Here is a 14,651-nt window from a genome sequence, read left to right on the forward strand (position 1 = left end):
GGCAGCAAAACATATGAACATTCCACCACTAATTGGGATAAACAAAGACCCAAATAGACTCACATCAGTTCAGGTCAAGTTTTACCACCCAATCAGTTTGGGGCAAACTTCAGAAAAACGTTTCAGTGTTCCGATATTCTGAGATTTTGGCACTGCGGAGAGAGGCAAGTGGGCCGACAGTATAAACGTCAGAGAGACCACACATGGGGTGCAGTGGGCAGCAAGAGTGATTCATATGTCAGGACCTTGTGACAGGAACATCAGGCCAATAAGGGGCCTTGAAGACCCCCGGGCCCTTTCACAAATAAGAATCCCAAGAGCCCAAGCTTGGATAATCCTCTGGACTGTGGGGAGGGTCAGGCAGAAATGGGGTCCAGGAAGCCTGAGATGAGGGTGGGGACAAGGTCTTTACCCTTGGTCTCTTTGTCCATGCCCTCATTGCCAGGGGGCACTAGGATCCCTGAGCCCCTGTGAGAGCCACCAGAGGTGCTGTGGGCTCCAGCCTCCCTCGAGGCCCTGGGATGCAGGTAATAGCAGGGCCACGTCAGGGGCATGCAGTAGGGTCTAGTCTTGTCACTAGGTCATCCCTCCTACCTTCCGTATGATCCCTCCTCCTGATACACACCCTATCGCTCCCCAACGCCTTCTTCAAGTGGGGGTGGCCATACTCTGCCATGGCTTCGTCTCTGTGGCCACAGCTGATTGGCCCAGGGGAGAACCTATGAGCCAGTCAGAGTGCTTCCTGAGATTTTTCTCAGCAACTGGGAGAAGTAGCAGGAGCATCTCCTCTCCCCTGGGGCCTTATGAGCCAGGAGACAACAGCTCAGATGCTGTCCTTCTGCCCTCATGTGGAGGAATCTGTTTTGGAGAGTGAGTGGAGAGTGACATGCTGACAGAAATGGATACGGGAGAGACAGACATTTCTCTTGCTCCCCTGGCTGGGCTGACACAGAGACCCAGGTCCACACCTGCCCTCCCCATGGCCTGGATTTCATCCTTTCAATAAATCCCCATTTGTACTTAATTTCCATTGAGCTTGGGTGGGAACACAATGTGGGGGAAGAAAGGGTCCTAGCCGCTGGCCACGAGCAGCTATCTGGTTTGTGAATGAGAGCTGTGTTGCAAAGAAAGTTCCTCCTTCTGTATTTGTTCAGGAGGCTGGGGTGGGGGGTGGGCACATCTTAACCCAAACCCACCCAGCACCTGTTGAGAAACACTGATCCCACTGCGGAGTCTGGATTTACACGGACTCTGTATAACACCTTATAAAGCAAGCCACTGGTGTAGAAGATTAAAGAACGCCATTAAGTTCGTTGTTTTATTTCTTCTGAGACTGAACGAAAGCTGGAAAAGCGCAAGGAAACGTTGCTGAGTTATTTACTCTCTTACCAGGGGCCGTGCATCGCCTCACAGAAGCAGCCCAGTCGGTCACAGTGGTGGTTTATAAGGTGTAAATGTAAGGGGAGCCAGTGCCATCCGAGCGAAGCTTGGCGCAGCCCCACAATGCAAAGAGAAGTCTGTGCCAATAAAAGCTCCTGGGGCCGGGCCGGCGTCCTGGCCCCGGAGGGACCAGGAAGGAGGCCTGTCCAGCTCCACGGAGTCCCTACCATTCCTGGGTGGAAGGTGTGTCAAGACCCTGCCCACCGGGGCGGCTCTGTCTCTTTGTGGATTCTGCAAATCCCTTTCTGGAGCCCAGGGCATGTGTCAGAGAGAAAGCAGCCCCTTTCATTTCTGGACCCCGTGCAGTGTGTGAGGAGGGGCAATTCACCCTAAGACCGAAGGAGGCTCGTCCCACATACCACATGCGAGGCTATCTGGGCCTCTGGCCTCCCTTTTTGCCTGCTCCCTGATTATCTTGGGAAAGCACCTGGGAGTCGCAGGGGACTGAAACTGACTTGAGTTGGCCCAAGCCAACTCAAGAGATGGATTTGCTGTAAGGTGATATGGGTGGTTCATGAGACTCAGGTCTCAGAGGGCTGGAATGGGAACAAAAGGCCTCCAGAAATTGGGGCCCCCATCATTAGGTTACTCATGTATGTGTCCCATGCTCTTGCGTGGGCATTTTCTGACTCTTCCTGACTTCACACCCACTTTCTCTGGTTCTCTGTGTGCGTGGTGGAATATGAAGCCCCCACAGCTCCCAGCAGTACACCCACACTTCCAGCCACCTCTGAGAGCAGTTTCCAAATCCCAAACTTCTACATGAAAGAACTGAACTGGCCAACCTGCATTCAAATGTCCACCCCCCTGCCCAAGTCATCGTGGCCAGGGGGCTCACAGAAAAATTCACCACCGTGCTCTTTTTTCTCCTGGAAGCCATTCTCATGTCCAGTCAGTCAACAAATAACACACTGAGCACCTACTGTGTGCAGGCCTGGTGCTGGGGGGCAAGGGGGGTGTCATGATGAGCAAAAGAGACCTTGTCTCTGCCCTCAGGATGTCGCTATCTTGATGGAGAGTGGCGGGGCGTGCAGATAGGGATTTAATAAGCACACCAATGGACAGGAGAGGGTCACGGTGAAAATAACTTGTCATGGCGGGGGAGGGTGGGGACTTGGCCTAGGATCTAAAGTGACACATGAATTAAAATCTGAACTCTCTAGACGGTAACCAGGCAAATGATGGAGAAAGAGCCCCCAGGCAGAGGAAAGTGCAGGCAAGGCCCGCAGGCGGGAAGGGCGAGGCTGACTGGCTGAGTGAGGAGGGCGACCTGGGGAGCAGGCAGGGCATGGTGCAGCTAGGGAGGCGGGAGGGGCGCCTGCGGTGCTGCCAAGGCACGGGCAGAATCTGATTCCCCGCAGCAGCAACAGCAGCCACTGGAAGGCTTTGGACCGAGAAGCAAGTCAGGTGTGGATGGGAACTTGGAGCGCAGCTCGGTTCCAGGTGAGGCTATGAGGAGCCCACCTGAGTCCAGTTCCTGTGAGTTTAACTCCCCAGGTCTCCATTCTCAGTCTCGGCTCTTAGCTTCCATCATCTACCCAGAACTCTACTCTAGAGCGCCCAACGGTCTTCCTGACTCTCTGCGCCACCTCTGGCTTTCCCACCCTCAGCCCTGGGAAACTCAACAACATGGAGAAAAATATTTACCTTATATTTAGCCACATCTCCACCGGATGACTAACATCCCGTCCCCACGCCACAGGGAAACACAGACTCAGCACACAGACTCATTGAGACAGCAGGCTGCCGCAGCTGGTAGGCCTCAACCACAGAATCGGGGCAAAGGAGGGGTGCTAGGCAAACCATCACAAGACACCCATGACTCCCCGCTTTCTCTTTGCCTGTTAAGACGCAACTTCAAGCCTGAATCTTTGAGCCCGTCCAAGGAAAGCTGTGTGATAGCGGGTGGTGTGAGAACAGCTCAGACAGTGTTCACCACAGCACTGGGCAAGGTTAACTGGGTTGGCCGCACATCCCGATGCAGCAGGTACTGTTATCTCGCCCATTCTGTTGATGAGAAAGCAAAGGCACAGAGAAGTGGAGCTTCTCGTCCGTGGTCACCAGCAGGTGGTGAAGCCAGTTTTGAAGCCATGATGGGGCTCCAGGGTCCCCACTTTTCACACTACAGACTACTGCTTCCTGCAAGGGGCTCCATGACTACAGACCAGATAAGCTAGGTTGTGTTTTGTTAATTATGTTCCCCTCGAACATCCAAATTCATACTACTTGAGACTGAGGCAGGACCTGCAGGACCAAGCCCCGCCCATCCTGCCCTCACTGGCTCCTTTCTGCCCCGTGGCCAGGCATCCACACCCACCCTCTAAACCTCCTCCTGAAGCTCATGGACAAAGAACAGCCTGCTCCTCTCCCTCACAGCACCCTGTGCTCTTCCCTTAGAGCGTGGATCTCCACCTGGAAGGTTACACTTACACATGTGCTTAGTTCTGTGACGAGACTTGGAACTTGCAACACGCAGAGACTGTTTCTGTTCTGCCCACTGCTGAATTCTCAGCATCCATTGCACGGCTTAGAGCATAGGATTATTTATGGATAGAAGTGCGGGAGAGGGAGGGAGAGAAGGAGGGAGAGAAAGGGGGAGGTGAGAACCCAGTGTCCCAGGAGCACAGAGCGTACACAAGCACCTACACAGCACGTGCCTTCCTACTGCCTCTCTCTCTGATGAGTTGGTCAATAGATATTTGATATAGTTTCAATTTTTTGAAAAGTAGGCTTTAATAACTGTCATCAAGGATGGCTTCCGGAGGAAGATCAAAGATGAACTAGACCTGCAGGATGGCCTGGGTACGTGGGTGGCACTGGCACATCAGGCAGAGGCAGGACAGTCCTCACCAGGCCCCAGGAGGCCAGCCCCACCCACACTGGTCCTTCTTTTCTACTTGGATGGTGCATCTATTTTGAATGTTACATCAGACGGAAAGACATGTTAGCAGGAATGGGTAAGATATTTTTAAGGAAAGAGACTGAGTTATTCTGGCTCCAATGAGAGAAATCATGTAGGAGGAAAGTAAACTGGATGAATCTGTAGTGGTTAAATAAATCACTGTGCATCTAGATGATAGGACAGTCTGTATCATGGGCCAGAGTGAGTAGATATGTCTGTGCTGATACAGAAAGAGATCTAAGATATATTAAACATAACCTATTCCCAATAGTATCTGGGACACATGGGTAATTGTAGAAAAAAAAAATAGTATTGAAAAAGTGGTATGGGTAGAATGATACCATTTATGTTTAAAACTATATGGCTATAGATGTAAAAGTAAATATGATTTTCTATATCAAGAAAATTTCTAGAGAGATGATAATGAAAAATCACCCCAAACCTGGTCTCAGACAGAACCTTCTTCCATGATGTCATTACAACCTCCTTTTGGGAAGAAACTGGCATTTCTGATAAACGCTAAAGCAATTTTCAAATAAACTTCAAGTTCACCCTCAGTCAGCAACCAATGATTGTCAACCAGTTATTCTTTTCTTCTTGTGTCCATGCTAAAGATTTAGGAGGTAGAGGAAGCTCTTAGTCTTTATTTGATATGGTTTTGTAATCTCTGAATTTTTTGCCATTGCCATCTATTATTTTAACAAATGTTTTTGAAGATTTAAACATATATCATGGCCAGGTTGTGAAAAAGCTTAAATGCCACATGGGAGTATCTGGAAACTATCACACTAGTGATAAGGAGCCACGGAAGGTCTTTGAGCCAAGAATTCCCTGGACTAAAGTGTCATTTTTAGAAGATTTACCTTGAACTAGTGGTGCCTTTGCTCCTTGCCTGACTGTGTTCTCCTGAGCTTCTCCTAAAATGAGGCTTGGAAATTACAGTCCTTCCATGTGAATATTCAAAATAGATTTAAATAAAAAGTCGGCCTCCCTGGTGGCTCAGTGGTTAAGAATCCGCCTGCCAACGCAGGGGACATGGGTTCGAGCCCTGGTCTGGGAAGATCCCACATGCCGCGGAGTAACTAAGCCCGTGCACCACAACTACTGAGCCTGCGCTCTAGAGCCCGCGTGCCACAACCACTGAGCCTGCATGTCCCAGCTACTGAAGCCTGCGTGCCCTAGAGCACGTGCTCCGCAACAAGAGAAGCCACCGCAATGAGAAGCCCGCGCACCACAACGAAGAGTAGCCTCTGCTCGCAGCAACTAGAGAAAGCCCGCTCGAAGCAACGAGGACCCAATGCAGCCAAAAATAAATATGATCTCAGTTTGGAAAAAGAAGTCACCTATAAAAAATTAATTAATTAATTAATTTAAAGTGGTTGTTAAGAAAAATCGTGAAACACTTTGAAACAGACAAAGGATATCACTGGAATCAATGAAATCGACTGACTGAATTAAAATAGTAACGGATACTTCATTTGAATGCTGGGAATTGTCTTACAAAGCCTCTGGAGTTGCCCTGGTCTTCAAGTGTGTATTGTACACACTACAAGACAAGTGTGTATCACAGAACACAGAGTAATGCAAAATGACTCCTGCCCCAGAAGTGCAAATAAATTCTGTCCTGTAGAGATACAATTCATTCACCCCGTAGACAAGATGATTCCAAACACACATATTCCACCCCAGAGATAAAAACTAAGTGTGCGCCTACTAGGAGATTCACTTCCATTTGCCTGATTGCCTACAGACATGTTTGCTCTTCACATTCTCCTTTGAACCGGCTGTAACATCATACCAACTTATTAGTGACCTAAATAAAATCTCTAATCTGTCTTCATTTCACATTTGCATGAGAGACATGATTTTACCTTTTGAAAACTATATTTTAACATGACCAGGTCAGAATGGAAGAAATGAGACAGTGGCTCTGCCCCACAGTTATCATCCGAGTAGAGAGGAATGAGAGACGACCAGAATTTAGGGCCTGAGTATATTATGACTGAGCATATCAGGCGGCCAGGACTGGAAGAGATGCGATTTGGAAATAGTTCAGCAGTCAGTTGGGCATGGAGTGGCAGGGGACTGTTCCAGATGTGGCAGAATGGGGTGGGGGTTGGGGAGCAGATGGAGAAAGAGTTGGGAACAAGAGAAAATCTGATTATCAGATGTGCAAACAGCTTACAGACATATTTCTGTAATTATGTGATGCGAAACAGGACAGAAAGAATGAAGAAAAATGAAGAGCTGAGGGGACTGGATGTGGAGAAACTTGTTATTCTTGAATCTGAACAATGAGATGTTTTCTTAGATAATCAGATAAGAGAGCAAAAAAGAGACTTGTTCCAAGCTGCACCCAAGCCCACGATCAGAAAATATTTACATTGAATTTAAAAGCTAATGAAATTACAGGTCAGTGATCAGGAAAGCACTGTTTGCCTGTTAACCCACTCTTCCTACCCAGGGACAAATGCGCAGGCAGGCTGTATTTTGAATAATAATAACCCGGATAGCACCAAGAAGGAGTGAGCTCTGGGGAGAAGATCCAGCCTCTAAGGGCTAGGTCTTCTGGGGGTGAAGGTGACCTCAACGAGGAACAGAAGGGAAGCACCCAGAGTCCTTTTCCTGGACTTCAGCAGCACTTGGGGTTTGGGCTCTGGGACACTGATTGCCCGGACTGTCACACACTGTGTCACTTGCTTGGCAGGGCAGGGAAGGGACATCCACCCAACTAGAGTGGGCTTTCTGCTCCATTCCCTCAGTACCTCTGTGAGGTTGGAAGAGATTTTCCTAGATGGACAAGGAACTGAACCTTCCACTGGTTTCACCTACTATCACCACAGACCAGAACAATGTTTCAGACTGAAACCTCCTGTTTTTTTCTTTTAAATAATGTGACTCTCTTGGTCTAAGACTCACATGGGGATCAGAGGAGTATAGCATTTTGGTCGACCCCAGAGATTTTGAAGTTAGGGCTCAAATTCTTTCAGCTTCTGCTTGTTGACCTTGGGTGGGCTCACCTTTCAGACCCTCAGGTCCCTTGTCTGTAAATGGGGTTAACGTCCCCCAGAGCTGGGTCCACTGGGGGCCCGTGACTGGAGAGCACTTCGCATGGTGCTTGGCTTACACTGGACCCTTACTCAGTGGTGGCTGAACTTCATGATGTTGATGGTGAGTAGTTGCAGGAATAGTAAAGTAAAACACACAAGCTGGATACAGTCGTTGTGTTAGAATAGTGGGAGATTGCTAATAATCGTTTCTTTAAATTTGTCTTGAGTTTCGTCACACTGCAGTCTTTTCATTTGTAAAATGAAGTAAGTCTTGGATTCACCAGGATTTATCTCTAGAATACGTAAATAATAATTAGTAGCACTTACTGTGTACCCAGCACTATTCTATTTAAGCCTCACAACTAATCTACGTGGTTGGTGTTACCACCGTTCCCATTTGACAAAGGGAGAAGCCAAGGCCCAGAAGGGCTAAGAAACCTGCAAGGAGGTGGCAAGTGGAATATGTACCCAGCAGTCCAGCGCCAGGAATGCAAGGGCCCGTCTGTGGAGATGGCACCCTAGCCAGGAGAGACAGGGAAGGTGGAGGCCAGCGCAGACCGAGCCTCTTGGCCAACAGCAGGCCTTCGGCACACCAGGCCTGAATGTGCCTCTGAGCTGAGTTAGGGGGATCCCGCAAAGATGCCCTGAAGGCCCTTGCTCCCTGTACCTTCCAACTTGCATTAAGACCGAACCTGTTCTGGCAGCCAGAAGCCAACTGCCTCTTCGTGGCACAGGAGAATCCCCCAGCTGCCTTTGTCAAGAAACACGCGTGAAGGAGCGGCACCCTGGCCCAGCTGGCAGGGTGTCCGCTGTGGGAAGACTGCAAGACAGATTTCAGCTGGGACAGACAGCTTCTCCTGCCCAGGGACAGCCCACGCCAGCCACCAGGTGAGGGACCGATTAGCTCATGAAATCAACTTTCGAGACGCCCAGTGGCAAAGGCAGCATCCTATGCACACAGTTTTCCATTTGTGCGGGAAGCGGCAGCGATGAAGAGAGATGAGCCTGGAAGTAAAGTCAGGTTCAATGATTTTATTGAGGCCGGGGCTGCACTAACCAGCTTCATGGGCACCATGCCTCCCTGGAGATTTGGGAAGAGGTAAGCCAGTATCTGGAGATCAGAGCATGAAGACATCCGCAGAAGGCGGTGTTTGGGCACAAAAAATATGCTTCTGTGTAGAGCTTCAGGACGCCTGGGCTCGGCTCAGCCAAGCTAACAGAAAGACCTTTCATGGGGCTCTCAGGAGATATTTCAAAAAAAGAAAAGTAGAGCCTTTCAAAGAAGAAAGTTCAGCCCTCAGCAAAAACTGTTCTTTAAAAAAAAATTAATCAATTTTTGTGGTTTCAATAAAAGCAAAGGATTTTGTGGTTTTCCCTGAAACTTTTCACCATTTTCCATAAAAACAAAAGGCAATATTGAAACCATTTTTTCCCCAATGAAAGTGGCGATGTTTTTGCCCAGGGACGACTTCTTAGAAAAACCTCTTTGCAGTTTTTCAGCCTCGTGATAGCCCTGCTTGAGCCCGAGAAAGCCTGACACCCTTGTCTGTGCCGACGTATTTCACCTGCAGCCAAATGTGTACGCCTTGGATCACAGAAATGTGCTTCGGTTGGGAAAATTCCACATGATGAGATGAGATCTTTTCTTTCAAGAGGTTATATTAGAAGGGGGCCATTTTACTTTCTAGGGAGTCCAACATGGCAGTCTCAAAGCGATTTCTGAGATGCAAGCTTTGTGCCTTAAGCAGGTCTGATTGTGGACAACAAAAGAATAATCCCCCCATACCATTATAGTCACAGGAGCAGAACTCTCACGCGTGAGATCTCAAAGGAGTCTGGTTTAACCCTCTTATTTTACTGATGAGGAAACTGAGGCCCAGAGAGGCTGTGTGCCCTTCCCTAAAACACAGAGATTATTGGCAGAACTGCAATTCAAATCCAGGTCTCTTTACCTCCACCCAGTGGCTTGGGGGTTTGTTTTGGTTTTTTTCCATATCACACATCCTCTTTCGGTAAGATTTGCTTATTTTTATCAGTTCTTAATTCCTGAGAAAAAATATCATCTATACTTTTGCCAGCAAACTTTAACATTTTTTGAGCACCTGACACTAAAGGTCAGTAACTTTCAGCTTCTTGGATTTGAACTTGAGCAAGAGATTCCACACTCTCACAAAATCTTCCTTTTAGACCAGGATCAAGAAAGTTCCAGGAGCTTTAAGGAGACAACTGAGGACCGTCAGCCCCTTCTGAATTTCTGCCTCCCTAACCTTTAACATTAACAACACTCTCCTAGTTTTGCTTTTTTCCTTGGCTGCTAGGAAGCTCAGAGCTAAGTTGCATGCTTAATTCCCTCGGTCTAGATTTTGTAATACAATTTCTGTCTACCTCTGCACTTTTATTCTCCTCAATCTCACCTTTTATTCTGGATTAATGATTTTTATGCTTTGTATTTTAGTTTAAGTCATCCTAAATTTCTTCTGAAATTTCTTCTGAAATCGGTTAAGAATAAATATTAAAATAAATAAATAATTGCTCTCTCAGATCTGAAACCAAAATAAGTAATAAAATTACTCTGTGACAGAAAGAAGTGTGCAAGAGAAACACAAAAGTAAATATAAAAAGAATTTTCCCCAAAAAGCCAGCAAAAGAAAACCAATATGTTACTGGTCAACCTTTCAGAAACACAGTTTTCACTGTAGGTCTCTTGTCCTACTCTATTAACTGCCATGCAGAAGCAGTGAATCACATCTGTAATTCTGAATCTTAAACCTGAGGATTCATTCTTCCTCCAGTTGCCCAGGTTCTCAGAACTGGCAGGACTGCTGAGAGTATCAATTCAATTACACAATTAACAGATAAGGAGAATGAGGCCCAGAGAAGGTAAGTAACTTTTCCAAGGCCGCACAGCTTGGAAGTGGTGAAGTCAAGATCTGGGGGTTTTCTACAATATCACATCCTCCTTCACAAACCAGCCTGGTTCCACTAAACCACATGAGACAGACTTAAGAATTTCATTCACTGACATAAGGTTTTGTTGCTGCTGTTGTCGTTGTTGCTGTTTTCAGGACAAGCTAAAAGCTAAATCAGAAGAAAAAAGGCTAAGTTTCTACTCACCAAACTATGACAATCAACAAGCTGTGTGTGTGTGTGTGTGTGTGTGTGTGTGTGTCCAAGTACCTTTGTTGGGGTAGGACAGATGATCTAAAATTCCAAGAATCTTTGTAGGTAAAATTTAGGAAACTATTTGTAAAACAAGTTGTCACACCTATTCAAGGAGCACTTTTTTATTCAATAAATATTATTTATTTTTGGCTGCGTTGGGCCTTCGTTGCTGCACGCAGGTTTTCTCTAGTTGCAGTGAGCGGGGGCTACTCTTCGTTGCGGTGCGCGGGCTTCTCACTGTGGTGGCTTCTCTTGTTGCGGAGAATGGGCTTTAGGCTCGTGAGCTCAGTAGTTGTGACTTGCAGGCTCAGTAGCTGTGGCACACGGGCTTAGTTGCTCTGCAGCATGTGGGATCTTCCTGGACCAGGGCTCGAACCCGCACTCCCTGCATTGGCAGGCGGATTCTTAACCACTGCACCACCAGGGAAGCCCTATTCAATAAATATTTAACAAGAGCCTCTTAGGTACCCAGCGCCATGGAGGGGAGGGCAGCAGTAAACAGAACAGAAAGGTTCAAACTCTATGGACCTCCACATCCTTATTCCCAAGGAACCTATGTCTGAGAAAATACACTCTGTCCAACCCAGTACCTCGAAATAAACTCCAAATTGCTGGATGTTGAAGCGTAAGAGAAACCCACAGCCTCTCTATGAAACCAGTCTCTTTTTGAACAGAGAGAAGGAGAGCTTTACTTTCCATAAGCAGCTGCTCCTGTAAGGTGAATTGAGACAATACGATCATTTAAACTTTCCCCACAGAATGTGTGGTATCGCAGGAATGTGTGTTTGCAGCCTGGAAAACTTAGACTCACTGCGCCCACACATTCAGCCCCTCCATCTTCGCAGAATCCCTGCTTTAGTGTCTGCTGAAAACTTAATGTCGAATTAAATGGCTTTCCCGAAATCTGGGACACACAGAGACAGGCTTAGTTTTCTGTGTGTTCACGGAGAGGGATTGATTTAAGTATGTTGAGGGCGTCTTAGTGGTAAAAGCGAGTGGATTTTTTTAAGGAAAATTTTATTGGGAATATTTTTTCCCCTTAGGTGTGAAGTTTGGCAGGTAACTGCATTCTCTGATGGACTGTTGAAGACTCAGTTAATTAAAAACAAGATTTGGGTCCAAGGTAAACATCTTGAGCCTGCTAAGTCTTCTTAGGATGTCTGTCTGAAATGCTTCTGAAAATAGTATAGCTTTCTATAAAGAAATATTAACCGGTGTTCATAAATGGAGTTGACTACGTTCTAACTCAGCCCTTAATAAATTGGTATTAGACGAAGGATTAGTCTCTGATTTTATTTGAAAATCGCAAGAGGAAAAGCAACTCCAACCACTGCTTTCTTATTCGTTTTTCAGAAATAAGGCAACGAAGCCTCCTCTTTAGTTAGAGCTGTGGGAGATTAAAACAGCCCCATTGGCTTGGTGCAGGGAACGGGCACAGCTAATTGCCCTCTGCCTATTGATACAATCAGCTGCACAGACAGGAGGACAATGGCTCATCCACGGAGTCTTAGGTCGGGACACCTAATCCTCACTCATGCACCTGTGCATCACGCAGCCAGGGGCCACCTTCACCTTGAGACGCTCTCGTCTTCTCCATTCAACTTCCCTTAGTTCTTCTTTCAGTCCTCACACTACACTGTGCTAAGAGGAATTTCAAGGCCCCCGGAATTCCCACGAGGAACACAGAATGAGAACGGTACCCTTTGATTCAGGGGAACAACACCCCCAGGGAGCCTTCCATCCTTCTGGGCTGGACATCCGAGGCCTCCTGGATGAAAGACAGTGAGCTTCTGCTGAGCACCCTCTGGAGGCCAGGCACCAGGCAGCAACACCCCCCCATTTCGGGGTAAGCTGATGAGCAGAAAAGTTAAGTCAATTGCCCTCCTGCTCACAACACGGTGAAAGGGGGATCTGAACACAGACATCTAGAGAAATAGGCAAGACAGTAAAGAGGACACAAGTCCCGTCCAGCAGAGAATGAGGACCCATTCCCACGCCTCAGCCATGACCCCCGATCATGAAATCATACCTTCAGAAGCCGTAAACACATAAGGCAAAAAGAGTCCGGAAAAAAAAGATGCGTGATCCACTTACAGCCAGCTCCCCTGTGGGGTGGGGCAGGGCAGGTCTCCTTCCCCGCGGCTCTGCTGGTCTGACTGCCCACGCCCCTCCTCAGCTGTTCACCAGGAGGCCCCACCCCCACCCCAAACACTGTCAGTGCTTCTCCCACCCCCTTTTCTGGCGTTCACCAAACTTTGCGTGAGGACAAGTGAGTGAGTGTACACCTAAGCAGCGTCTCAGTAGAGTCGTTATTAATCACCAGAACATCAGCCCCAGGAGGGCGGGGATCTGGGTTCATTCACTCAGTACTAATGGTAATGCCTGGCCACAGTAGGTGCTCAATAAATAAAAGTCAGACAAGTGGATTATGCAAAAAATATTAGGTCTCCTGGGTCCCAGTGCCAACTCAACGAGACTCTATCACTTCCCTGAGCACCAAAGGGATCTGACCCTGCACTCAGCCCCTCAAGCCCAGCCATACTCTGCCTTCTTCCCATCCACCTCAGGCCGTGGGAGAGAGAAGAGAAGCAGGGGCTGCTCCCTGGCTTCCCCTAAACCCTGCACGTGGCAGGAGTTTCTGGGAGAGGCCCCAAGCCTGGCAGGCGAGGACTGGAGGTCACAGCCCCTGGCAGAAGAGGACCGGGACTTTGCTCCATGTAGCTAACCATATCCAGCCCAGGCATGAGGGTCCAGCCTCCAGGGCCCAGGCTTGTCCCGCTTTCCCCCTGGTTCTGGTGTGTCCCCCGTTTTCCAGAGCACATGGGAGGAGGAAAGCTCACCCTGGCCGAAACCCTGGACATCTGTTTTCAAGGTTGAGGCTCTGTCCAGCAGGAGACACCCTGTGGGTGGGGAAGGGTCCCTCCTGCCCACAGGGAGCTCCCAGCCTGGCTGGTACCTGAGCGTCAGGTGAGCATCACTGCCTTTGTGGGTGAAAAACGAGGCACTCCCCCTTGATCTCTGTTTGCCCAGAGATGGGGAGAGAAGGCAGGCCCTGAACATCAGCAATGAATTATCCAGTATGTGTGAGTGTCACGTGGCTGCTGTAACAAAACTGCACAAACTGGGGCACTTAAAATGCAGAAATCTATTCTCTCACAGTTCTGAAGGCCAGAGTCCAAAACCAAGGTGTTGACACTTGTGGGAAAAATCTGTCCTATGCCCCTCTCTCAGCTTCTGGTGTTGCCAGAGGTCCTTGGCATTCATTGCCTTGTAGATACATCCCTCGAATCTCTGCCTACCCCATAGTCACATGGCCTCTCCCTGTATCTCTGTGTCTCCCTCTTCTTATAAGGACACAAGTCACTGGATCAGGGCCCACCCTAATGACCTCATCTTTACTGGATCACGTGCAAAGACCCTATTTCCAAATAAGGTCACTGTCAAAGGAACCAGGGGTTAGAACTTGAACATCTTTTTTCAAAGGAAACAATTCAATCTGCAACTGTGCTTGGAGAAAATCAAGCAGAAAAAAAGAAGTGCCAAAGTCCGGGGCAACGTGTGCCTGGGTCTCCAAATGGGGACATCTTCAGAGTTCATGGTCTTGGTGTCCAGGACACGAGTGAGACCATCCCCTTCAGACCCTCAGGATTCTGAGGTCACTGTACCCTCTTTTCTTCTCACTCGCCCCCTCGAAGCGAAAGTTGAAAGTCACCAACAGCATCATTTGGTCGCCAAGCCTCTGGTGCCAACACTCTCGACTCCTCTCCACACCCGGCCATCCGTCGGGTGTCGGGACAGGGCTCTGTCCACCCTGCGCTTTGGGCAAGAGGCTGACACGTCTCCACTAAAGCTGCCTCATAAAAGCTGGAAATATATTGAGCAGAGGGTTCCATTTCCTGTCCATGCCAGCAGGCGTTCATACCAGGCTTTCATTCTCAGCCAAGCACTCCGGGAAGGTAACGCTGCAAACCATTTTTCTGAATAAATGTTTACACTGTATAATTTTCCTTTGGTGCAAGGCATTTCATCTACACGGGAAAACAAGCCAGAGACAAGGCCGGCGAGCTGTGTAGAGGCAGGACTCTTCAAACTGAGGT

The 14,651-nt window shown here is 48.2% G+C and overlaps 1 protein-coding gene across 1 annotated transcript in view; it reads right to left on the minus strand.

The window, feature by feature from the left end:
- Window positions 1–356: 356 nt before the first annotated feature.
- CUNH16orf95 (chromosome unknown C16orf95 homolog) overlaps window positions 357–14,651 on the minus strand; it is a 63,232-nt gene continuing 48,937 nt past the window's right edge. The window contains exon 7 of the mRNA XM_024735733.1: window positions 357–468. Within this exon, the coding sequence (XP_024591501.1) occupies window positions 357–468 (112 nt within the window). The remainder of the gene's footprint in view (window positions 469–14,651) is intronic.

Source organism: Neophocaena asiaeorientalis, unplaced genomic scaffold (genome assembly GCF_003031525.2).
Source record: "Neophocaena asiaeorientalis asiaeorientalis breed wild unplaced genomic scaffold, Neophocaena_asiaeorientalis_V1.1 scaffold40, whole genome shotgun sequence".
Taxonomy (NCBI): Eukaryota; Metazoa; Chordata; class Mammalia; order Artiodactyla; family Phocoenidae; genus Neophocaena; species Neophocaena asiaeorientalis.